This window comes from Colletes latitarsis, chromosome 4 (assembly GCF_051014445.1).
Source record: "Colletes latitarsis isolate SP2378_abdomen chromosome 4, iyColLati1, whole genome shotgun sequence".
Taxonomy (NCBI): domain Eukaryota; kingdom Metazoa; phylum Arthropoda; class Insecta; order Hymenoptera; family Colletidae; genus Colletes; species Colletes latitarsis.
Window position 1 is genome coordinate 38,054,076 of NC_135137.1, and position 25,196 is coordinate 38,079,271.

Below are 25,196 nucleotides of genomic sequence, written 5' to 3' on the forward strand. Positions count from 1 at the left end.
GCACCTACTCGAATTTTTTTCTCGAAAGTGAGTAGAATTTCGGGGGTAGGTGTAATGACCAAAAATTATTGTAATTGATCCCTGTAGCTGAAAATAATTTTTTTAAAACGATTTGAAATTTTTATTTTTCGTCGAAAATTTTAGGCACCTACACCCTGTCGATTTTAATTTAAAATTTGTTTTTCAGTTCGGTATGGCAGTCAGATTGAGCCATGAAAGGCTCATTACATCCACCTCGGTTAGTTTTGTTTGCCTTATCAGTAGCTCAACGATGTTATCGAAATATTAATAGCTATCAATGAATTATGTCGACAACTTATCGATAATCCTAGGCAACATCTCCAACTGTATCGTTAACAGATAATCTTCGTTAAGTATTTGGATGACTAACGTCGACAGGATGTTAATGTAAATCAAATAAACGTTTTGCTCAGCTTGTCAAAAGGAAGTTGGAATAAATTTTCTTTCGTTACCAATTACCTGACCGAATATTGCTTTAATTTATTTTATATTATAATTAAGATGCCAAGGAAACCTTTCCTTCGTCATGTAGGTCAGCTTTATGTTTCGAGAGCAATAAGTAAGCTAAGCATAGCTGTACACAATTTACGTTTCACATTACGAAACTAAGTCTTTCATTTGTGGCACTTACTACTAAAAATTTTTAGTTATTCTACTTTGCAATAATAAAATAAAAATTACTGTTTTTCCCCTCTTAAGATTGCTTCCCCGAAGGAAGACATAAAACTCAAGTCAAATGGATTCTTGCTAATAAATTCTAAATCATATTTTTCTTGCTTTCCCCGTTAAGTTTCTGGTTCCATAAAATTGCAGATTTTACGAACTTCCGGTAGCTACCATTGCGAATATGAAACGATCAACCGTGTTCTTAGCCTGAGGCAACACACGCGTTTCCTTTTGTTGGAAACTGCAACAGTTTTCATAGCGCGTCTAATCTAATTACACGGCACAAGTAAAACCTTCCTGTAAATCTCTCATTTAGGATCCACTTTCTGTTTCATGAGCCTGGTGCACCGTTAAGAAAATAGGAAATATACAAGCGTGTAAATGGAGAAACTGTGCCATACGAAAAAGATAACATCCTCGAAGGAAGGAACTGCAGTATCCTGTTTGCCTTTCGTATTTCTCGATTTTCACGACGGACTCGAAGATTGATCAGCGCCGAACAATTTCTTCATTTACGTGATTCTTGCAAAACACGTCCGCCGAGTGCTCGTCCCCACAGTTTCTAACGAAAGCAATCGACTTATAGCTTGCTAAAACAAATTAAAAATTGAAGCTACAAATTAATCGAAACGATTTGTTATTCATCGCCCTGGGGAGCACGACTGTGCCACGCGAATGGTTTTAGAATTATACGTAAATTAACATAGTTCGTTGAAAGGAACAACGGAATATTCATAAACACGCGACCATGAATTAATCGTTTTAGATATGCAAATATACGCACCGTACCGTGCGTATACCTATAGTTGTCTAATATCTCGTGAACTTAGGATATCGGTAACTATTACACGATATCAAAATAGATATGTCGTAATGCAATAACGTTACGTGTGCTCTTAATAATGAAGAGGAAAGAATAACGTGCAAATGTACTAAAGCTTGTTTCCAAATGAATAATCGTTCGTTTGAACACCTTTCGTAAATAAAAGCTGACATCACTGGCTACTTCATCTTTCCCCTATGAAAAATTCGTTATTATCTCGAAGTAACATTCACAGGTTTGGAAATTCAGACAATTTCGATGAATAATTTTAGGTATGTGGTCACGTAGCTGCAGTGGAAATGAAAGGATTGACTGGTTATTTCCAACACGATTAAAAGGCATACCGACGATGTGACTCACGTTCTGTCAAAAACCGTTCACGTGTAGCGCGTCGTGAGGAACGGTCGGGAAGCAAAAAATTCGCGATAATTGCTATTTAATTAGCATTGCACTTCGCAGTGACGCAGCACCGCCGTCGGTGCACGGCCGTTGCGTCGTTCACTTTCCCTCCGAAGAAAACGATAATGCTAGCTAGGTGAACCTTCGTCGAGGAAGGAGCAAACGAAGGAAAGAGAACGAGGCTCGTAATCGAGCGGCAATGGCCCGTGACGAGCCAACAATCGCCATTGGCATCGCAACTCGAACACGAACCATCCGTGTCAGAGATAGACGGAATTCTTATCGAGTAGAAACGTCAAACAGCGAGTAAAAGATACCGTTTATCCGTTACTCGTTAAATAATAATTACAATTCTCATCGTAGAATAAAATATTTCACTTGGAATTATTCCTGAAACGAAATTTGGTATATCTGTGATGCAAAGAATGTAACGTGAACACGAAAAGAGGTCAAATTGTGAATTCAATTAACCAGCTTTTCTTAGTTAATAGAAGCACCATCGCTTCTCGCCACGTGGTGTTCGGTTAAACATAACTGTTCACGCTAACTGCCAATTATTTATTATAAATGCAGACAGGTTAATGTACTCACGTGGTCAGGAACGATGGTGCTTTTTAAATATAAATTTATTTAATTATGTCATGCATCATTATCTAATAAAGATTGGTTAAGCGAGTTTTAAATTTATCTTCTTTTCCAGGAAGCAGGAAAATAATAATTATGTGCCTGCGTTTCAAGACAATTATTAATTGCACATTAAGCACTATTTTACATAATATTATTACGGATTTTGTATATACAGCACACCTGTACGTGACCATCAATGAACGTCAGCGAATTAATTAGATGCTTGGAAGATATTTTCATTCCAGAATCAATTTGAAATTCCAAGAAAGCGGGATGAGTACATCGTGACCACCGAATAAACGTCACGAATAAATTTCTACGCGACTCATTGGTTATTTATTGTTGCGAATAAATCTTTCCTTTGATCCGTGTGTTGCACAATCGACTCGAAGCATTGACGAAACGAAAAAAGAATAATTGCATCGATTCCGATGATGAATGCTTCAAAGAAAATGTCTTTTCTCTCCATCAGCGACGTCGTTGGGAACTATACCCTTTCGAAACCGTATGCAACATTCGAATCCAAACTAAAATTATTCACGGGTGTAGAAAACCCATTTGTCGAGAACGTGTAAACTACCTATGCCATTTGCACGCTTGCGTAACTGGTTATACTCGATTATCGAAACGCGAATACGATTATTTTTCAGCATTTTCGAACGATCTCTTCCGTTCACGGTTCGATGTAACTTGCTCGATGAGATCAGAATTGATTTATGACTCAAATGCTCGATAGTTATTTCTGATGTTTCGAGCATTCACTCGGAACCTCGCAAAGTTTCTACAAAATGTTCTCTGTTCTTAATAACATTCAAGCGTTTCATCGAATTAAAATTTTATTAGTACCTGAATAAAATAAAGAGCAAGTTTAAGGTAGAAAATTGTTGAGAGAGGTCTTGCTTGATTATTATTTGCGAGTTTCCTAAATCGCGCGCAAACATTCCACGTCGAAAAGCGTACGAGTTTCGACAGAACCGTTCGGCGTTGAGATCTTTATTGCCGGCGCGTTACAATGGCGAATGGGTAGCGCCAAAGCCGGATACATCCGTGAGCATTAGCGCAAACGAGAGCCAAAGGAAACCCGCGGCAATCGGTGTTAAGTGTTGTGTAATTTCTGCAGACCTCTTACGCTCGAAACATCGTTTCATCGGGGAAAGAGCAGCTAATTGGATCGAAGTGCGCGTCTCGTTCGATCGCATCATGGCTCTCGTAAGAGCGGTTGCAGAGCACTCGAGGTTCTTCAAGCCGCAAAGAAAACCACACTCGAACAAAGAATACGCGATACGCGCGAGGAATCGCTATTTTTCGTTACGCGTCGCGAGATCTCGGGGAACATTTGATCAGCCGCAACTTGTCCAACAAATGTCACGATATTATTAGATGCTCAAAAGCGATCCAATTCTCTCTCAGAACGTGGAAAAGTAATTCGATTTGGAAATACTTTCCCGCCATTTGGTGGCTGGAAATTATTACCCGTACCTACTGTTCGACTAAAATTTCAGCGCTCAGCGTACCTGGTAACCAATAACGGAGTTACGAACTTCGCTATCGCGTTATCGTTTTACGTAAGCGACGGTCTAATTCGATTGCTCCGACTGGCTCGAAAGGTACCGCGAACGGGAGTCATTTACTCGATCGAATATTCAATCTGCTGTGACGGGGCCATAGTAAAATCCGGCACTCTCGTCCAGTTGCGTAATTACGTTTAGGTGGAAACGGTACGGATCTTGCCTGAAAGGTGAACCTGCTCGCGATAATTTCATGCCAATAAATTTGCGGTTAGAAAGTATTAGGCGTACACTATTTTACACTAGATTCGTTGTTTGGTGTTTATACGTACAAAATTCCCGTCGTTCTTTTAGCACAATTTCGGAAATTGGTATTTGCTTGCGATAAAATCGCCAAGCCACTTTTAGTTTTGATAAACGAAATGAAAATATCGAGAAATACATACAATTACTCCAAGAAGCGAGAATCACCGTTTTTCAAAAAGAAAGCGGACCACGAATACCAAGAGTATATTTAACGAGCATCTTCAACCGAATAATTCCAATGACTGTAATCTCTGCTCGAAATCGCGTACGTTATTATTAGGCGATCAGGTGATTGCGGCCACCAGGTTTCGCGTAGACTGCGCAAAACGCTGATAAAAACCGAGCACGTGTGCAATATACGTTGTACATAAGGTGGGTTATAAATCAGTAGCCGCGATATTTCAGCTGGTTCTGTTCGATGAACAATAAAACTTATTAAACGAAATTTCATTTATGTCAAGGGAAAGAATTTATTGGTACAAAAAACCTTCAAAAGTATCGTTTCTCTAATAAGAAATGATCATGTATTTCTAAACAGCGCCATACATTATTCCTGGTCGTATCTTTAAATTGTATAAAAGATCAATTCAACAATATATCATTTTAATTATCCGATCGTAACATAATTTAATTTACATCCTGCAACGTCCACTTTCTCACTGTTAGGAAAACAATTCATTCTCCTCGTACGACGAATTAGTTTCCCAATAATAACGAGCATTGTCAAGGAATCATTTGTTACGTTTCTGTCTGAATGCTTCGTAACCTAAATTACTTTGTTATCGCATAATTAAAGCGATACATGATAGACAAGTTATTAACGTTTAAAGTCCCGCCCGTACTAAATTTTTTTCTAGAAAGTCGGTAGGATTTCGAGGGTATGTGTATTCACCAAAAATGGTTGTATTTGACCCTAGAACTTAGAAATAATTTTTTTAGAACGATTTGAAATTTTTTTTTTTCGTCGAAAAATTTAAGCACCTACCCCCCCCCTGTCGATTTTTCTTAAAAATTCGTTTTTGATTGTTAGTAATTTTGTTTGACACCCTACAGAAAAGTTGTCTAATACTTTTTTGTAGGTACCGATGAGCTCTACTTCAGAAAAAAGTTTCATTGAAATATATTCACAATTGTAGGAGTTATGGCTGTTTGAAAATTGGACCATTTTTATGGGGTTTTTCTCATTTTGCGGGGTCAAGGACCAACTTTTCGAATATTTTTGCGATCTGTACATATTCTCCATCAAAATACGCGTAGTTTGCTTTTTTAAACATTAAAATCGTCCAATCCGTTCAGAAATTATGACGTTTTAAAGATTCGCATGAAAATTCGGGCTGACAATTCTGGCCAGAAATTATATTTTCGGTAAGGAATTTTTTTCTCGAAACTGAGTAGGATATCGGGGGTATGTGTAATGACCAAAAATGATTGCGATCGACTCTTGCAATCGAAAATAATTTTTTTGAAACGATGTGAAAAATTGTTTTTTCTGCCAAAAAATTTCAACACCTACTCGATTTTTTTTCTCGGAAGTGAGTAGGATTTCAGGGATATGTCTATTCACCAAAAATGCTTATAATTGACCCCTGCAACCAAAAATAATTTTTCCAGAACGATTTGAAATTTTTGAATTTAATTGTTAACTTTTTAACGGAGCCTCCATCGACAAATTGATATTCTTGATTTTCGTTTTATTTTGGCCTCTAGAATCCCTCATTAAAATTTTTCCCAGGGATGGCCGAACGCCCTGTATAGTTAAAGAACATATTTTCTTTTTCTTTCTTAGTAATTTAAAAATTTACAGCTGACTTTCTAGTGGTACAGTGGGTAAATAAACAGCTTTACAAGATAAATCATTGGACTCGACTCGAGCATCACCCTGAACGTGCGCCATTACAGCGCAACCTGATGATCGAATCTCGCTCGAGGAACACAGAATCGCACCGGTGCAGGTAAAATGGCGTTGGAATTGGAAAACGAGGCTGCAAGATCGTCCGCAGAATCCGCGAAAGTAGCCAAGTACGCGATTAATGAGATTACAGGCCGATTACGGCAAACTAAAGACGCCGTGTCGCAACCTCTTCAGCGACAGTCTGCGGCTGCGAAACGGCTGCTATTATTGTTTACAAAACTTATGTGACTCACCGAGCAATTAAAACGTTATTGCGCAACCAGTTTGCGGTTCTTGCACCTTTCGAAATGTATCAAGGCTGCCGCTGAAACAGCTGTACAAGTATTCGCGGTTGCTGTTTATCTTATCGATACATCGATCCGCGGGATGACAGACGATTCCAGGCACAAAACTTTCCACAACTTTCGTGGAGGCACAGCGAATTATATGTCAAGAGAAATATAATTTTGGAGAACGCTGATTAATAAATTGCACGCAACGAGATACGATTACCCGTGGCTGTCACCTGGCACTGTCGAGTCAAACCGTGGGAAATAAGGAAATGGCCGCGATAGACAGGAGCGACAAAGTCGACGAGAAAAATCCCATCTTATTTTACAATGTCTCCCTTAAGCGGTAAACCGCGCCTCGAGAAACGAGCGTACCAATCTCCCGTTTCAGATTGTCATTCGACACCGACAGGTGAGAGTGCACGCACTTTGGTACACGCACCGCAACCGTGCAAGTATTATGAGGGACGGTGGAAAAACATGCGACGCGAATACGCAATTCACGGAATTTTCCCGCTCGTAAGATCCCCGGCACAATTGAATTAACGTGTCGTAGATGGAAAACGCTATCCCAGACAGACGCGATAATTAAACGTGACGTGCACGCGAGACACTTCCGGGCCAGTTACGAGACAATTTTTTATCTTCACGCGGACAGAGTATGGATCGATCTCTGGATCCGGAGATCAAAGTGCTACTTAACCCACACTGCAGACTGCACGGATTTCTTTTTCATAATTTTGGCAACTGTCGTCATCCATGGATCTTTAATTCTCTGGGTTTCTTCTTCGAAAGTTGAATATTTTAAGCGACTGGTGCTCGTAGTTTGCTCGACTGGACAAACATGGCCGCTCTCGACCACACACAATAGCCAGAATACGAAATACAGGGAAAACAAAACGTGAAAGCGCGAACACTCCGGATGTTTGCTCGCTGCATCAGACTCTGGTCTACATTCAGTCCTACCCGCGAATGGAACTCCACGGTAAGTAGTTCTTCTAGATCTGTATCGAGTCTACGCGCGGAGATATAACGCGACAATTAAAAACTACGTCTCCGCTCCGAGTTTCGACAAAAGCGCGACATCAAAGGACTTTTTAACGCGTCCCTGGTTTGAAAAGCGTCGATACGGACCATAAAGGATCCCTCGTTCCGGAGAACAAACGACGAAAAGTGCCGGAAAATCGCGCGTTCGAGTAGCTACGCGGCAGTTTATGAAATGGAAGACCTCGTTAAAACGTCACGGTACGTTTGGAAGTCGCTAACGCGTTCGTCGTCGAATCAATTTCGTTGCATCCCGGCTCGTTCGGAGGGAAATTGCTCGTACACGCGCCCGTTTGTTCTTACGAGGACGCGCTACGCGAACGAGGATCCCAGAACAATGGGCAAAGGTAACGAACGAGGTGTAACAAGATTGAAAACGAACATTGTTTCCGTCTAACGGTACTGGGCTGCCTAACTAGCGCGTTTCGTGACAAACCGCGATGAACTTGTTCCGTCGGTGTCCTTCTTTACGCTGGCAGGGTTCTGGTTTGGATGAAAAATCCACCTTCTTCGTAGAATTTTCTAAAATTTATGGCGTTCGAAGGTTTATAGACTATGAAGCTTAACAATTTCCTTGTTGAATTCGGTACAAATTCCCCTATAGAAATAATGTAGAGCGTGAAAACTATACAATTCTCAATTTACATTTAACATTCTAAATTCGATCGGACCGATAGTGGATTAATTCCGTCTAATCAGAGGGTATTTCGACGAACGGTTTCGCTTCTTGTGCGCCGACGATCGCGTTCGATACGCACCCTCGCCCATCCTCGGAGCACTATAATGATTCGGTTTTATGATCCATCCCGTACAAACACGCTCGATCGTGTCCGACTATACCGGCGACCAGAAAGAACAGAGTAAAAACCGACGACTGTCGAAGACCCTAACGGTGTCGAACGTCTCGACAGATGTTAATCGCGATCGATCGCGTGAGACACCCTCCTCCTCGGCGAGCATCGCTTCCGGCTCGCGGGATTTTTAATATCGTAACGACCGGCCTCGTTCAAACAACGGTCGCGATCGTTTTTCAGCGAAATTCCTGCCGGTTGCTCGTTTCTTCGATCGGATCTCTCAAACCTGGCCTGTTCATAATGCGATCTTGAAAACTCGAGTGCCTCCTCTTGCTCGAGTTTCCTCGGCGTTGTTCAAGATTTTCGCTAGCTACACTCTTAAGGGTGGATTCTGGCGCAACGACTCGAAAAACAGACGATCACCGCGAAACTATCTGCAAACTCGGTGCACAGACTCGCTGTCGTTACTTTTGAAACTCATTTTTTGGAACAAAAAGATCGATTGTCCGATCCTGTTACGCTAGAACTGTTTCTTAACAACAAAGAAACTCGAGGAACAGTGCGCGTTTCGTTAAAAACGCGATCCCCGCTCGCGGGACCAGCGCAGTACTAATTGTCTAACTTCCTGCGATAGAATTTACGTGTTAGTGTGATAAAGATAATTGCATTCGTAGGTTGTTTGCACCGGTGAATCGTGGTCTCGAGATTCAGGCGATCTCGCGAACGCCTGGCGCTCTTTTTAATGCTCTTCTAAGTAAACAAGCCGAGGAAAGAGGGTAGAACGTTCCTCGGAGATCTCGTAACGGTACGGTTTTTCGAGGACTTCCGGCCTGCTTCGCGACCGTCTAGACTTTGAATCGCTATATCCAAACCGGCTCCACGGATGCAGATTAATCCTGCGTGACTGGGTACCATTACTCTATTCATTTCCCTCTTCGTGAAAATTCTGTTTGCTCCGCGAACGGGGTTCTTCAACAAATTCAATTGCGCCTTCGAGCTCCGTGTTTGCTTTTGGACGAAAGTGCAACAAACGACTGTTAAAGAAATCGTTTATCTATGGAAATTCTACGGCAGATTATGTTTCTAACGAGTTCTAGCGTGCTTTGGCGACACGGTGCTGGTTCGTGAAGGAAACAAAGGTCCGTCTTCCGGAGTCATAGCAAAAGAATACGAAATACTCGGCCGTAAGAACGCCCTCGCGCGTTTCGTATTTGGTTAAGAGAAGGGTCGCTTTGTTAACGGGAATTTCCTGCGTTTCGACCAAGAAAGGCTCCGGGAACTCAAACAGAAGCAGGCAACCAGCCGTGTTAATCTACCTGAGAATGCGATTGTGAAAAGCACCGACTTGTTTCGCATCTAGCGCGCCCGACAATGGAAAACCCAGTCAAGCTCTCGTAGGAAATGCGATAAATATTTAAAGGGAAAGGCGTAGAGCACTGAATCCCCCTATAATCGCTTAACCGCGATCTCAGACACTTTCCTACGAACGTTACAAACATAATAGCGACTCCACTAAAACTTCGGGAGTCGCAGATCCTTCTAGCCTAATACTTTTCAACACTTTCTCACGGCATAGATGACTGCATAAACGCATCTCCGCGAAACTCATTATATTCAATAAAAGCAAACTAAATAACATCGTTACGTTTCAGACGTTCCACAATACATTAATTACGTTCTCCGAGTAATAGTTATGATTGCTCTTTAAAAATCGACGTTGACGTTTTACGAGTGGTAGAACATAGCAAAATTCTAATAAAAGGTAAAAGAATCAATTCGTCTGCGAATTAACGACGAGCTATCCAATCTTTAGTTATCTAAAATCGGTAATGCAATGGCTCGGAGAAGAATTACCTCGTAAGAACGTTTTATAGCAGAGAATGTTCGCGCAAGAAAAATTATGTATTAGAAATACTTATGTAACGATACGAGAATTACTTATTTAATTAGCACACCGAGGACAAAGAGTCGATACTGTTTATGGGAGTGAAATAATTCGTTGGCTTTTAAAATACTTTGACGCAATACTTTGTACGGCATTGAGCACTGAATGATTTTAAGCGACTCTCGCTTAATTATCGCGCATTATCGGAGCGGCGGAATAGAAGCGGAGAGACGAATCGCGTAATTCGCGCGCTCGAGATTCCCAGGTCGCCGACTACGGCGAGTCCGTGGAATCTTGGCTTTCTAGATCTCGGCTATGCCGTGTCAGTGTTGCTTTTTATTGCCGACACGGTATTGCGATTATTCCGCGGCAGCTTTCAGGCAACCAATTATACAATAACGAGAAGCAAACTTAGCGGCTCGATTTCATTGCTACTCTGACCCACTTAATTTCCCTCGCCCTTTGCCGTTGACCCGACGAAACGTTGACAAAATCTGACCAAGAAACCTAAATATCCAGAAATGTATTACGACTCCTACTGGCGCACAACTAACACTAATTTTAGATTCGTCTGCGAACGAGTCGAGTAAACAATAATTGATGGAACCGATACCGAAAGCTTTCGGTGTTCGAAATTTGAATTTTCCCACTTCGAGTGAAAGTATTTCGTTCGTGTCTGAACAACGGAACGGTCAGTGCAGCATTTCGAATTCCTTATACAAATAAACGCATAGTTCGTAACCGGTCGTCGGAAAACGGTTATCGCCTAGGCGATTAACGTTTGTTTACGAAACAATTACTCGTAATTAACACGCGCTCAGAAGTTAGAAACGGAGGGTGCAATTTTTGACGAGCAAGAAATCGACCGGCGAAGGAAACGACCGATCTTTGCCGCGAAATGCTTTCTATCGTCTTTACGTAAGCAGTTTTAACGATATACAGCACGTGCGATAACGCTCGATACGCAAACACGTAAAAGTAACGTGTACGGGGTTTAATTAAAACATCCGGAAACACAGCAGCCTGTACGTGGAGAAAAACCATGCCGTGTCTACACTGACGCTCAGGAGTGTTTGCACACCCGGTATTTTTAGCAAGTTTTTAAGCAAAAAAGCTTTTTGCTACGGGCTGCCGATTTCTTGTGTAATTTTTATGCACGGCTACATTTTTCAACGCTACAGAAAGAAAAATACCTTGCAGAAACAGTTCCATTTAGAGTAAAAATACTCAGACTGCGGAGAATATTTAGCAACGCCCAGGAGGGAAGTAAAAATTAAAAACTATGAATTGGCCTCCTTGATCCGTGGACCTCGACCTGGTAGATTGTGGAACGAACTCGATCGAAAAGTGAAGCAAAATAACTAGGAATTGTGTATGTATCTAGACGAGAGTTTTGTTCGTCTGCGATAACATATTCTACACACGTCGTACCTACGTGTGTTCACACGCGTCGATGCATAATCGTGCATCGATTATGAACGAGAGAGGCCCATTGTGAAAGTGAAATTTGCTATCGTATCGGAGAGTGAATGAAAAATAGTACGCAAATAAAAAAGCTATTCTTCTGTTTAAGCTACACTCGTCGTACAAGGAAAAATGACTCGATTTATACACAAACGATAAAAAATATTTTACTTTAATAGTCAAGATCAGGGGTTAGCGATCAAGTCTGGGTCTCGAAACGTGTTTTACAGTAAAAAAACTGGTTCGAAGTTGTCCACTCCACTGCTTTCCTTTCTCGTAGGTCGGAAAGTAAAAAAGAAGAACGAAGAGGGAATTAGCGCGCGAATATTTTCTCATCGATCCCGAACGAAAGTACGATCGGCCGTCATTAATCCGTGGAATGATCGTTGGCGCGAATCGCACGTGCGCGTAACGAAGGAAACAGTAGCACCAACGCGTACGCTTATCGAACAATCGTTCGTGCAACAATAACGACACTCCTCCAACGCGGCATCCTCGATCTGCGTAACGGAAGTTCGAAAAATGGCGCGTCGAACGGTCTTCTTCGATTTAGCGTGCATCCTCGTGAATCTATGTATCTTCGAGGAACTTCCTGACGCAGGAAATAATTATGTCCGGAAACGAAGCGGCAGACACGTAGGTCCGCTCGAAAGAAAGCACACGCTCGTTTCCGGAATGCAACGCGTTAGAAAAAGAACCGCGATGACCGAAGGATCGTGACGACCGTCGCGTGCTTTTCTTCCTTTCGTGCTACAGCGACTGTTCCATCGTACCGTCTAATTACCACCAAGAAATAATAACAGACATCTCGTTTCCACCGTCGTCGAATTGTATAAAGCCAACCTGGTGACGCTTAGACGATCTTCTTGGAAACCCGTGATCTACAGCTTTCCATTTATTTTCAAATACCATCCGAACGACCGAAACGTTCGTGTCATCGTGATATTCGCGTTCTCCGGTCGGTTTTCTAAAGGATGTGCCTCGATTTCGACGGATACTTTCCGCAACAGAAGCTCACGCGAGAGTGCAAGCTGCGTGGAACGAAAGCGTGGAAGCAAAAGTCAATCTCCGACGTCGATCTTCCCGGTCACGCGTGCTCCAGAGGGGTTGCTGGTTTCTTCTTTTCCCTTCCGGAGAACCGCGTGCAACGGATTCTCGAACCCGCGACGACGGACAGAAAGCCACGAAAGCGTGGAAACAAGTCACTTAAGCAACGTAACGTCAAAGACAATGCCCGGCACCACGCTCTGCCTGCCCGCGTGCCCGCTTCTTCTCCATCTTTCCGCGTTTTGACTGTCACCTTGTTTCTGACCCTTGACCAAAGAGACGCGTACGCGCCACTGTTCCATCCTTTGTCCCGGTTTCGCGTGGCCAGATTGAATCGACACGTGAGACGGTTCTTTCTTCTTTGAAAATTTGTTCGATTAACAATCAGAAACGCTACGGAGGCTCGTACCACCCCCACACTGACCAAACAAATCTATCACGCGAATCTTAATATTTCTTTACGAAACGTAAAGTCGTGATTTGGTTGCTACGTTCGTAAACATTGCATTGGAAATTCAGAGGCTTCCACCGTGGCCCGATTCAGGCGAAATCCGAGGAGAAATGTTTTCTGCGCGTGCGTGCCACTCCGGCGTCGACTTTCATTTTTTTTTTTTTTTTGTTTTCGATTCGTTCTCCGGGAGCATCGCGAAAACTCCAACAGGAAGATGCACAAACGCACGCGACTCGTTCCTTCCTAACGATAATGAATACGTCTGGCGCGAGCAACCCTAACCTTTTTTAAAAAGCAACAAGAACGTGTATGGAGACCCTCACGACATTGAAATTCTTTACTTCTTTTAAATGGGAACGACACTCAAACTTTTTGAAAAGAAATGGCTCGACACTTTTCCAACATATCTTCATATATTTATTTAGTAAGAATGGCATCAATATCAAGATCTGCTCCACCCTGCATTCGAATGCTACGAGCCTCGACTTTGGACCATCCACCTTGTCTTTTTATGCGTCGAACAGAATGAATCGACTATTTTGTCGATCAATTTTTCGACGATCCACGCGTTGGGCGATCGCGTGGGCGCCATTGCTGGATCGGTCAAAAGACTTCGATGCTATTAATGCGGCTAACGCGTGACCTCTTAATGCACGCTTTCAGCGTAATGAAATAGTACGTAAGTACCGTTCCGCGTGGGAACTATATACGCAAACCACGCCTCTACGATTAATCTAATAAAACCTTCCTTTACGCAATGCGAATCGCCGTCGTTACTCTACCATGGATTGTTACTGCACGTCGCTTTCGTATACTACTGATGTTGTCGAAAGATACAGGGAAAAGTGAGGAAAAATGGGCAGAAGCATTTTATTTCACTAATGCGTGCTGTATGCCAATACGGCCGGGTAATTAGCGTTGAATATGTTCAGGGAATCGAAACGCTACAAACTGAGACGAACGTACAGTCCGCGAGGAGGAAAGTTCCGTTCTGACGATCTTCCACTAAAACGATTGCAACGTAAAAGCAGGTCCTTCGTGCGTGTAACAACGATCAGCAAAGCGAAGCTGAGAGATACAAACCTAATTCTGCTGCCTTACGAGATATTGACAAAACAATTTACTACGATGGATATGCCTCCATGTTCGATTCGAACATTTTAAACCGAGTGTACGATGGTTACCACGGAGCAAAAACGATGTTTTTATCGTCCTATATCAATCTACGCCCCCTCTTTTCCTACTGCATTAAACAGACTACCTTGGTTTTATCTGTGTTATCAGATTTTCTGTTTATCTGCGAAGATACAACGCAGAGCGATGGATTAAAATTAGCGCGCTGAAAAAAATCACTTTTGTATTTGCAAATTGTTGGATGAATTACTGACACGAGAAGTAGAAATAAAAAAGGAAATCTTTATTTAATAGAAAAAGGACACGCCTCGCTGTGGCGATTGTTCGAACGCCGTTTTTTGTTTTAAACATATACGCATAATGGAAAATTTCAGAATCTTCGGGTGAATTCTTTATACTTCCACACAAAGCCACGAGGAAAAGCCAGTTTGCGAACGAATTAACCATTATATTTGTTGTTTGGGAACGAAATGTACTCGACTCAGGCGCAGGTGATAACTCGAGTAGTAAAATACTATCACATTCGAGATATCGATTCGTGAGTACCCTAATCAACGTTCCTTATCTTTCTTTCCTCAATGAAAGGCTAATTTTTATTGTTCTGCAATGACTACCGTTGCGATTCGCTCTAACTGTAACAATGTTTTATTAATTTAACGCAAAACAGTAAGAAATCAATTGAAATTCAGAAACGTCTCCAACCTTGGGAATCGTAGAGCAACGCAAACAAAATACACGAGTGCATTTCACGGTTACTCTGGTGCCTAATGGGTCCTAATGTCCGTAACACGCGGACAAAGACAACTTGCACGAACCAGAAACATTTCAATTCAGAGTCAGAGCCAAATAAAAAATCATCGCTGGAAGGGGAGAAATTATTCAATTTACTTTTAATATCGAAAACGCTCACCTCTAATTTCGACGAGTACTCTTCGCGGAGGTCCTCGCTCTGCTTGGTCAACTCTTGGTTCCTCTCGAGGAGGGCTTTGCCAAGTTCGGCGGCCAACACCAAATCCCTGTCGCGTTTCTTCAAGAGTTCGACCGGGTCCTCGAGGTCCTCGTGGTCCAGGGAGTGTCTTCGCGCTTGAAGGTCGGAGATCATGTCCTCGAGAGCGTAGGGCTCCGGTTGCCCTTCCTTTTTCGGCAGCATGGCTGCGCGTGTTCTGTCGCGCGCACGATTCACAGTCGAATGTTGGGTGTCAGGCCAAACCGTGACCTTTACTGTCATTCGCGATAACGAGGAACGCGGGACCAGGTGGCCGACTGGTCGTGCGTCAAAACCATTTGTAAACGTACGTAACGCGAACAATAACGCCAGTCGACACGGCTAACTACTTTCCCACTGGTGATTCGCTGTTACGGCGTTCATATCGCGATTGATCGACGTTGAAAAATTCATACATAGCTGGAAGGTACGTTCGACGAGCATCGCGGCGGCCGGGCGTTTCCCGCGCGTTTTGAAATTGGTACCGGTGCGAGGCAAAATCGAGAATCGATGCGTGTACGCGAACGGTATCGATTACGCGACAGAGATGTGCAGGCTCGTGTGCACGCGACGCTTAACTCGTTCTCGGTTTTACTGGGGGGAACGCCGTGTCGCGATAACGTTGCTTATCAGTCCACGGATCGAAGATAGTTCCGTCAACGTCGTCCGCCTTTGGCTTTGTTTCGTGAATTTAACGGAATAACGCGAACGAGATCGACGATCTATGAGTCACGATGGCGGTCACCATCGAACGATGTTGACAAATTGTATTTCGTCGCGAGCTACAATAAATACAAAACGAGAGTTCACTTTTCCCCGGACGGCCACCTCGTTGCCGCGCAATAGCAGCGGAATTCAAACAGGTTCTCCGGACGATCGTTAACGTCTACCGGAAACGATCAGCTGTGAACGTATTCAACGACGTAATCCATTAATTCGCGTTGCTTTCCACGCGTTATCGTAAATCTTGACACTGTCGATGCACCCCGAAAACACCGATCGAACCAAATGGAGGTGTAAATCGAGGAAAAATTCGCGAATCGGCGATCGATCGATCGCCAATGCACGGGGCTTGCGCACGGAAAAAACAGGGTAAACTGTTACGGGACTAATTCCGTTGTTCTGCTCCGTTTCCTCGTCACTACACGCGAACCTCGAAGCAGCTATTCCTGCTTCTCCGATAGAAAGTCAACAATGTAACCGCGCTCCGAAACACGGGTATCGATATACCGTACGAACGTAACCGCTCTGCTTCTCCTCGGGGATCGTTTCCAGGCGCGGCACACGCACGAAATGAAACTCCAACGTTCGACGAAACGCGTGAACAATGGTCGAGTGCACGGGTAACTTTATCGAAACTGTCAGCGAGAAACTGTTCCACGGCGCTGGTACCGGGCACGTCCAACGTCGAGCGGACACGCCAACGAACGGGTGACGTTCGTTCGTTGTTTGCGTTCCGTTTCTACGGATATCGATGTAACCTTCGCGACATAGCAGGTGCTAGAATCGTTTCGAGCTATCGTTAAAAAACGATAAACGCGACGTCGACCGCCACCGACATCGTACTCGACGAGATTTCGATTTATATGTCTCTTATAATACCGAACGATACGCGAATGCGGGTCCTTTCTTCGTTTGAAGTCGTCGACTGGCTCGAAACGTCACCGCGAACACACTGTTTGCAACAAACACGCGCAGAGGAACACGGACACGCGACGCGACCAGCTCGCCGTACCGTGGCCGGCCAGGTAGTGACTCACTGGCCGCCAGTGGAAAATAAATATTACGGAATCGTGTGCTCGGTACTCCTCTACCTCCAGGTAGAAATCCTCCCACCTCCGAGGCTACGGCTGAAAGTAATTCGTTCTACACGGGCCGGTCTCGCTACGAAAACGTTCACTCGTACCGCTAAATTTGCTCGGGAGCTATCCGAATTCTTCGATCGTTCCACGTCGCGAGATGTCTCACGAGGCTCGTTGCATGAAACATTATTTTTTACGACGCCACGTTACGCGCGACACTGCTCTCTCGTTTTCGAGTCATAATCGTAAACGGACGCGCGGGAAATGCGAGGAAACTTAACGTGGAATGCTCGTTGTATCCGGGTACGAAACGATCGACCTGCCGACCTTCCCCTCTGGAGGCATACTAACCTCTCCCTTGTCGTCCGTACCCGCCACCGAGCATTCCCCCACCATTTGACCCACCTGGTCGAACCGCCACCTGACTCGATCTCACGAAATCTATGGATCGTGTTTAATGCACGATCCTCCTACGTTTGCCTGTTACCGATTACGAGCGTCGCTTTAGAATAAAGTTCTAGCACAGACGGCTTCGTCTGTGCTAGAATTTAGGGTTTGGCATGTTCGAAGAATTGGAGTTAACGTTTTGTTTATTGCTAGGATACGTTTAACGGAAATTGTTTAAACATCGAATCAGAATAATGAAAGCTTCTCGAGACAAAAGTTGAGTTCTTCCGTATTTTCTAAGATCCACGCTTATAAGTAAACATAACGGCTAAAAGATAGAAAAATGGCTGCCATCTAGCGTCGAAGATAGCAAATTATTTCACGACAAACTTGGACGTTTTCCCACCAGGTTTTTTTACATTGTATTTTCGGGAAAAGAATTTTTTTCTCGAAAATGCGTAGGATTTCGAGGGTATGTGTATTCACCAAAAATGATTGTAATCGACCCCCGCAACTAAAAATAATTTTTCCAGAATGATTTGAAATTTTTTAATTTCGTCGGTAAAGTCCACGTACTCCAATTTTTTTTCTCGAAAGTTTAATTGTCCAGGCGGCAGGGGACCCCTACGATGGGGTCATCAGCCTGAGAAGGCTGGTTTGAAGAGGCTGGGAAAGGCTGGCAGTAGCCAGTAGTAATAGTTATACCACAGACGAGGTATATGTATATACGAGTAGACCTTACACCTTATGAACCTTCGTGACCCAATCTGACTGCCATACCGACCTGAAAATTCGGAGTTGATTTTAGCGTCCTCTTCTCATGGGTAAGGGTCAGTTGAAAAACTATTAACTGAATTAGTATTGATGGGCCTGACAGCTGTAGTGTGTCCATAAATACATGTGAGTTGACTATGCAAGGATTGAAATTCATTTCTAAATCTGTTGGTAATGTTGCAAATGACACGAAAATGGTAATGGAGTTTCAAGACCCCATAAAAATGGGTCGAAAAAATACACTGAGTGAAAGATTTACTCGTATACCTCGTCTGAGACAATACTCTAGAATCTTTGAAGAATCAATGAGAATCGAAACTAACCTAGTGAAGAAAGTCTATATTTACGATGACCTATGCAAGGCGGATCGCAGCCAATTTGCTAATATTATTTAGTTTTTAATTAATAATTGCATTACCCAGCTAAGAACGATACGATTATTAATTAAACGGTAAATAATATTACCCAGGTCTCACCACGAGGAGGTTGCTGCGAGTGGAGACCCATCCTAACCGAATCCCATCCACCCTCCATTAATAAAGAGCTTCTGTGACCAACGATCGTTGATCGAGGAAGCAACACACGAAAATGCAACCAATGAAAGGTGCATAACCAACGAAGAGAGTTTTCAAAAGAATTTGTCTCCAAATAAAAATAACCTGCCTAACATAATGGCTAACCAAACACCTGCCTAACTATAAATCTAAATTCGTTTATTATATCAAGAAACAATTCTAAATTCGCAGCCATTAGCTCGGTGTCACCCACGAAGAATAACTTTTCTATCGCGGGTGACACCGATTACCAGGTCTCACCACGAGGAGGTTGCTGCGAGTGGAGACCCGAAGGGAGATAGATGGAATCAAAGTTCCATCGATCTCCCTTTTACATTCTTACAAGCTAGATTACTAAACTAGAGAGATAGAAGGAAGCAATGTTCCTTCGATCTTCTAGTTTAGTTGTGCCAAGTAATTATTTCGTTTAAAAAGGGATGAAGCTAAATTATGGGAGACGCGATGCGACGCGATGCTGAACCGTGCAGCAGATCTTCGGATCGAATCGACACTACCCTTGGTAGATTGATTTCTATTTCTAGAAATCGATCTATCATTGGCAGGCGACTAGATCTTTCGGACAAACTGGACGGCCGATCACATGTTTCGTTCGACGAAACAGTGGTGACCGAAGCAAGAAACGAGAGAACGAGTCGAGAGAAGCTACTTGTTAAATAATTACTTGGCAATATTGGGAGACGCATACAATAGGGACTTAAAATTAACGTCGAAGCTCAAGTCTAGTCAAGTTGAAGCTAAAATTCGGACGATAGAAGGAAACAAAGTTCCTTGTACCAAGCAATTATGTGGTTAAAAAGAAGGATGAAGCTAAATCGTGGGATACGCGACGCGACGCGACGCGATGCTGTACCGTGCAGCGGATCCGAGGATCGAACCTACTGCCCTTGCTAACTCGATCTCAACAAGAAAACAGAGAACTGCAACTCCGAATCGAGGTCTCCATTTCTCCAACGCAACCCGCCGGGAGCCCGAAGGACCCGACTTAGGCTGTCTGACAAAGAGAGAGTACCTGAGACGGTGTCGACTTCCGCTGGAAGGTATGCGTTTCCGCAGAATACGGAAACTCCACACCTTCCAGCGAAGTGCCGTTTTCCCTCAATCAAGCTTACCAAAGGAAGGCAATTAGATCTTTCGGACCAGATACACGGCCGATCACGTGTTTCAATCGATGAAACAGTGGTGACCGAAGCTAAGAACGAGGGAACGAGAAAACGAGAAGCTACTTATTGAATAATTGCTTGGTACAGACGCGAAAATATGTACAATAAAGAAATCTTCGACGTTAATTTTAAGATTCGCGACGAAGCTTAAATCTAACCGACTTAGAATTAAATGTCCCTCGGCGGATGTGGCGTACTGAAACTAAAATTGATACACATATTAGTGACATACGAAAGGAAATTTAATAACCACCATGCAAACTAGACGAAGCGATGGAATAATTTGTCGTGCTGATGTACCTAAAAGTGAGAATCTATAAGATTCTCGATGCTAGACCTACCTAAGGAAATGTACAAAATTTACACATGTTACGAACAAAGTATTCTACCTATACTTGCGTAACGAGAGTATAAAGTCGAAGTCAAATAGCGAATGATTACAAAAGTTGTCCGAAGAACCATGCAAACTTCAAAGATGAACAGAAACAAAGATTGAAAATCCAACGTAGTATTGAAAATCCAACGATGAAATCAAAGAATGAAAATACCCAAGAATCAAACAAAATATCTTAGCGAAATAGAATAAGAATAAAAATCTTATTCTAATTAGTGACATCGAAATTCATGAAATAATGTACAAACAAAATACATAAAATAATATGGAAACAAAAATGGTACATAATTCAACACAATTATGTCAATTCAAAAAATAAGTCAGAAGTAGAAATAGAGGAGGAAAACATAATGACCAGATAAAACCGGACAGTAATACAACACCGAATTATGACCAAACAAATAAAATAAACCGGTCAATTTTGTGATAATAATACAAACAAGTAAAGTGAACTTACTACTTGTTGAGCATTAGTTACCATTACCGAGGAAGCAGCACCAGAGGTCCAGCTGTAACATAAGAAACGATTCGTAATTTAGCAAAAGCGTTAGACAGTTCCATAACGTTGAATTGGTATCAAACAACAAAATAGAAGTGGGGAGAGCAATTTTAAATAGTTCTTACCAGTGGTCATCACGGTCCGGCACTGGTCAGTAGTGGTCAGTAGTGGTCAGTCATCGGATCTCCACTGGTCAGCACTGGTCAGTAGTGGTCAGTTCTGGTCAGTTCTGGTCAGTCCTGGTCACTCCTGGTCCCTCCAGTGGTCACCGCTCCACGAATGGCCTGACTTAGGCCCGCGAGACCCGATCCCCCTGGATGCTCCAGGGGTACTGAAGAATTTGTCCAGCGGTAGTCTTCGAGTGGGGAAGTCGAAGAGTGGGGAGACAATGTCAACGTGAAGAGTTAAGAACCGCTTGGTCTAGAGAACAATACTATTTCGATTGGTCCCATCTCTTGACCATTTCTGGATCTTAACTGGACCGCTGATCTTGATGTCCACCTCACTGTTGACCACCAGTGACCATAAGCTAGTCATTGTTGATCATCGACCCATTAAAACTATTACGAAGATTAAAGCCTTCTTACGAGGATCCTCTTACAATTTGATGCATGATCTTTTTAACATTTTATTCCACTTTGGAAGAGTGTATCTCATGTTATAAAACACTCGCGGTACAGCGATAGCGTTGATCCCACTAACGATAGGTCTATTCTTTACCTAGTTTATGTGTGATAGGTATACATGCGTTGGAAAATAAAAATGTCTGGGCAGTCGAGATTCCAAATCGTATGACGTTGACATGAAGTCGGATTTTAGTTGTTCAAGAACGAGAAGACAAATGTGAGCCTTCCTCTCACTATACACCCCTGAGAGGGTGCTTGGCAACCGGAAGCATCAACAAGAACAACGCTGCCACGCATACAGCTGGCGAAGCTATACAGGGTGGCAGATGTCTTTCTCAAATGTCGCCGATGAACGTCATCGAGCATCACGTCTGGAGAGTGTTTTCTTCCCCATCGTGGGTCCTCGAGATCATCGACGTGGAAGACGTGGAAGATACAAACGAAAACGTCGTTGAATTCCACAAAACTTATTGATCCTGCGCACACAGCTTCCAGCGAATGTTTAATAAATAGTGAGTCGCGATAACCTATTAGTTTACAAGTAGTACGTATCTAATAATAATATATAACAGCTAAAGTTTCTGCAAATAAAATTGCATATTGTTCCATTAGGGTATTTCAGAAAATATTGCACGTTTCAAAATGATATGGTTCCGTTCAGAATAGGATATTTTTCTGATAATAACTGTTTACCTTTCATAAAATATTTCAGAAAAGAAAAGTTCCGTTCAAAGTTACGATGAGAATTAATTTTAGACTTCGATGTGCCAAGATCCACTACTGAAGGTGACTAAAATGCGCAATATTTTCTGGAACACCCTAATACGCCATCCGTAAGGTAATTTCGTTTTCTGCTGGTCACTGTTTAAAGTAACAATTTAACGCGTATAATGGGGCCCGTGTACCGTTAAAATTTTTCAAGGTAACAGGTGTCAAAAGTAGAGCTTGAAAATGGCGCAGAAGCCACATCACACACCGGACGAGCAGGAGCTCGAGACGATGGCGCAAGCCGAACTTTCGAGGCTGAAGAGACAATATAGAATAATGGAGAATGATCGAGCAGCTTGCGTCGGGGATGCGAGATTGCAGCTTCGAAATCAATTGAACATGGTCGATCGTTTGGAGAACGAAAAGGCGGAGCTTGTGCTTCGCATTAAAACCGCAAATTCGAAAACGTTCGCTCGAGAGGACGAAGAAATGGAGGAGAAGTTGAAGTGTCTTTTAACGCTGCAATCGAAATACGAAGACACGATTAAATCGGAGAAAGAGGAAATAGCGGAGCTCGACATTCACATAAACGAGGTTCGTAAATCGCTCATTGTTACGCCTGTAGCGCGCAACTGTTCAAATAAACTGCCAATTTTCTTTAGTTGTCGAAAGAAGTTACAAGCTTGAAAATGAAAGTCCGGTCGGACGCGCAACTCAACGAAATTTCTTTGCAACGCGATAAAACGATGACGGTGTTGGAGAATCGCCTTGAAGTGGCGACGAAAAGGTTCAACCTTGTGATCGCTCAAAACGAGAAACTACGGAACGAGATCGACGAGTTGCTCAAGGAGAGGACACAATTTACGACGATTTGGAACAAATTGATCGGCCAATTAAATACTGGGAAGCAAATTATCAACGATCTGATAGAACAGGCTACCATCGCGTTCAATCAAAGGGACGAAGAATTGAACAAGATTCAAGCCCTTCGCGAGAGGTACGAGATCGTAACAATTTTTGCCCAATTAACTGGTAGAAGCTACGAAATATCGGATCGTTGGCCTCGTAATTCTGAAAATTGCAGTAACAGCCTGAAAGTTATTCGCATTTCGCGCAGTATGAATTATGTATCGGTCGCTGAATTAGAAACTCGGAACCGAGAGCAACGATCGGGATTCATTGGCGCGTGATAATATCCGGTGATCTCGCTTCTCGATCGTTTATTCGATATTTTATTCGTCGAAACTTTGGAACCGGTTGCGCTCTCTTTACTTCCGGTAATGATATATAATCTTGCAACAGAAACTTCGTTTCTTTAAAGGGGAATAAGAGATCTGAAAGCCCACGTATCGGAAATGTGCGAACTGCAGAGAACAATGGATAACGAAATGAAGCTTCAGGAGTTCCTCGCTGTAAAAGGGCAGCATCGCGAAATGGCCGATCTGAACGCGAAACGTGCAGCTGAGAAGAAAGCGAAGATGGAAGAGAAACAAAATATGATTACGAATTACAAGCAAATTCTACAGATGATCAAAGAATTCACTGGTATTCGACATTCTCCTCTGATCGACACCAAGGTTTAAAGATAATCAATTTTTTGTTGTATTCTTGTATCGTTTAGGTCAGCAAGATATTGACAAGCTCACGGCGCATTTCATTAAGCAAGAAGAAGAGAACTTTGCTTTGTTCAGTTACGTGAACGAATTAAACGACGAGCTGGAGAGTCTGCAGACTAGGATGATACAGCTGACAGCGGCCATAGACGAGGCAAATATTGAAACTGAACGTCGTGGTGCACAGCAAACCGAGACATTGGAGAAGCTTCAGACAGAACTTGAAGAGCAGACAGCTCTCGCCGACGCGGCTGAAGAAAGTCTGACAGAGGTGACGTTTCAGTAATCCTATCGAATGAAAGCCTATAATTTCGAATTCCGTGATTAAATAGATAATACGCTTAAACAACTATTTGTTCTACTTTAAATGAATCCGCACGCGATATTTGTTTCAGTGCAACGACGTAGTGGAGAAGCTGCTGAAAGGAATAGATTCTCTGTTCAAAGCGATACGCTGCGACAATGCACCGATTTTGGAGTTACTGGGTGACAACGAACAGATAACAACGAGTAACGTCATGTTATATCTGGGAATCATTGAAAAACGTATCACGGAAATGTTCCACAAAGTGTATTGGATGGACAAGGCTACCAAATCGCAACATCTGCGACTCGACGAAGACAAACGACCCAGATTGAAAGTTCCCCCTATAAAATACATCGCTCGTACCCAACCTTGTGCCCTGTAAGTCCTTAATCCCATATACAGCCTCCTGGCCTTCCTCCATTCTCCTTTAACAATTACAACATCCTAACGTATCGAAACGTTCCTCGCTAATCGTATCCTAACTGTTGCGAAACCAATTAAATTGCACAGATGCGTCGAAAAGGAAGAATTACAAATGGTACACGAAGGTCTGGAGCAGCCGCTGACACGCGACGAAGCCACTAAAAAGTTAAAAGAAAGGCTCGAACAAGACTACTCCGATCTACTGCATAACATATCTGGCTGTCACTTACCGGCGGCTAGAAAAATCATACAAAAAAGATATCAATAAAATAATGGAAGAAAATCCGTTAAACGGGTACAGACTTGTTACCACTTACAAAATACGAGACACACGATTGGTTTCATCGTTGACGTAATGACGTGAACTATGGTGCAACCAATAAAACTAGTTTCTCATGATTTTCCATGGACGGAAGCAGAATTTTAATACTCGCCTTATACATCCACCTAACGGATATATTTTATTTACAACAAAAGAAAGATACTACCATCTTATATTAGATATTAATTGTAATTTGACTTTAATTTATCTTTAAACAGTAATAGTGTATTTATTAGTATATACTTTCCTCCTTTGCGATAAAATATATTTA

The 25,196-nt window shown here is 42.7% G+C and overlaps 2 protein-coding genes across 2 annotated transcripts in view; one reads left to right on the plus strand and one right to left on the minus strand.

Moving 5' to 3' along the window:
* Positions 1–17,488, minus strand: part of LOC143341011 (BICD family-like cargo adapter 1) — a 29,702-nt gene extending 12,214 nt beyond the window's left edge. The window contains exon 1 of the mRNA XM_076763510.1: positions 15,261–17,488. Coding sequence (XP_076619625.1) covers positions 15,261–15,578 — 318 coding nt within the window. The 5' untranslated portion in view covers positions 15,579–17,488. The remainder of the gene's footprint in view (positions 1–15,260) is intronic.
* A 5,015-nt stretch (positions 17,489–22,503) lies between these two features.
* On the plus strand, positions 22,504–24,946 carry LOC143341368 (coiled-coil domain-containing protein 63). Its single transcript, XM_076764254.1, has 6 exons — positions 22,504–22,854; positions 22,923–23,257; positions 23,582–23,805; positions 23,882–24,144; positions 24,269–24,558; positions 24,691–24,946. Exons 1-6 carry the CDS (start codon positions 22,504–22,506, stop codon positions 24,869–24,871), a joined length of 1,644 nt encoding a protein of 547 aa, XP_076620369.1. The 3' UTR covers positions 24,872–24,946.
* The last annotated feature ends 250 nt before the right edge of the window (positions 24,947–25,196 follow it).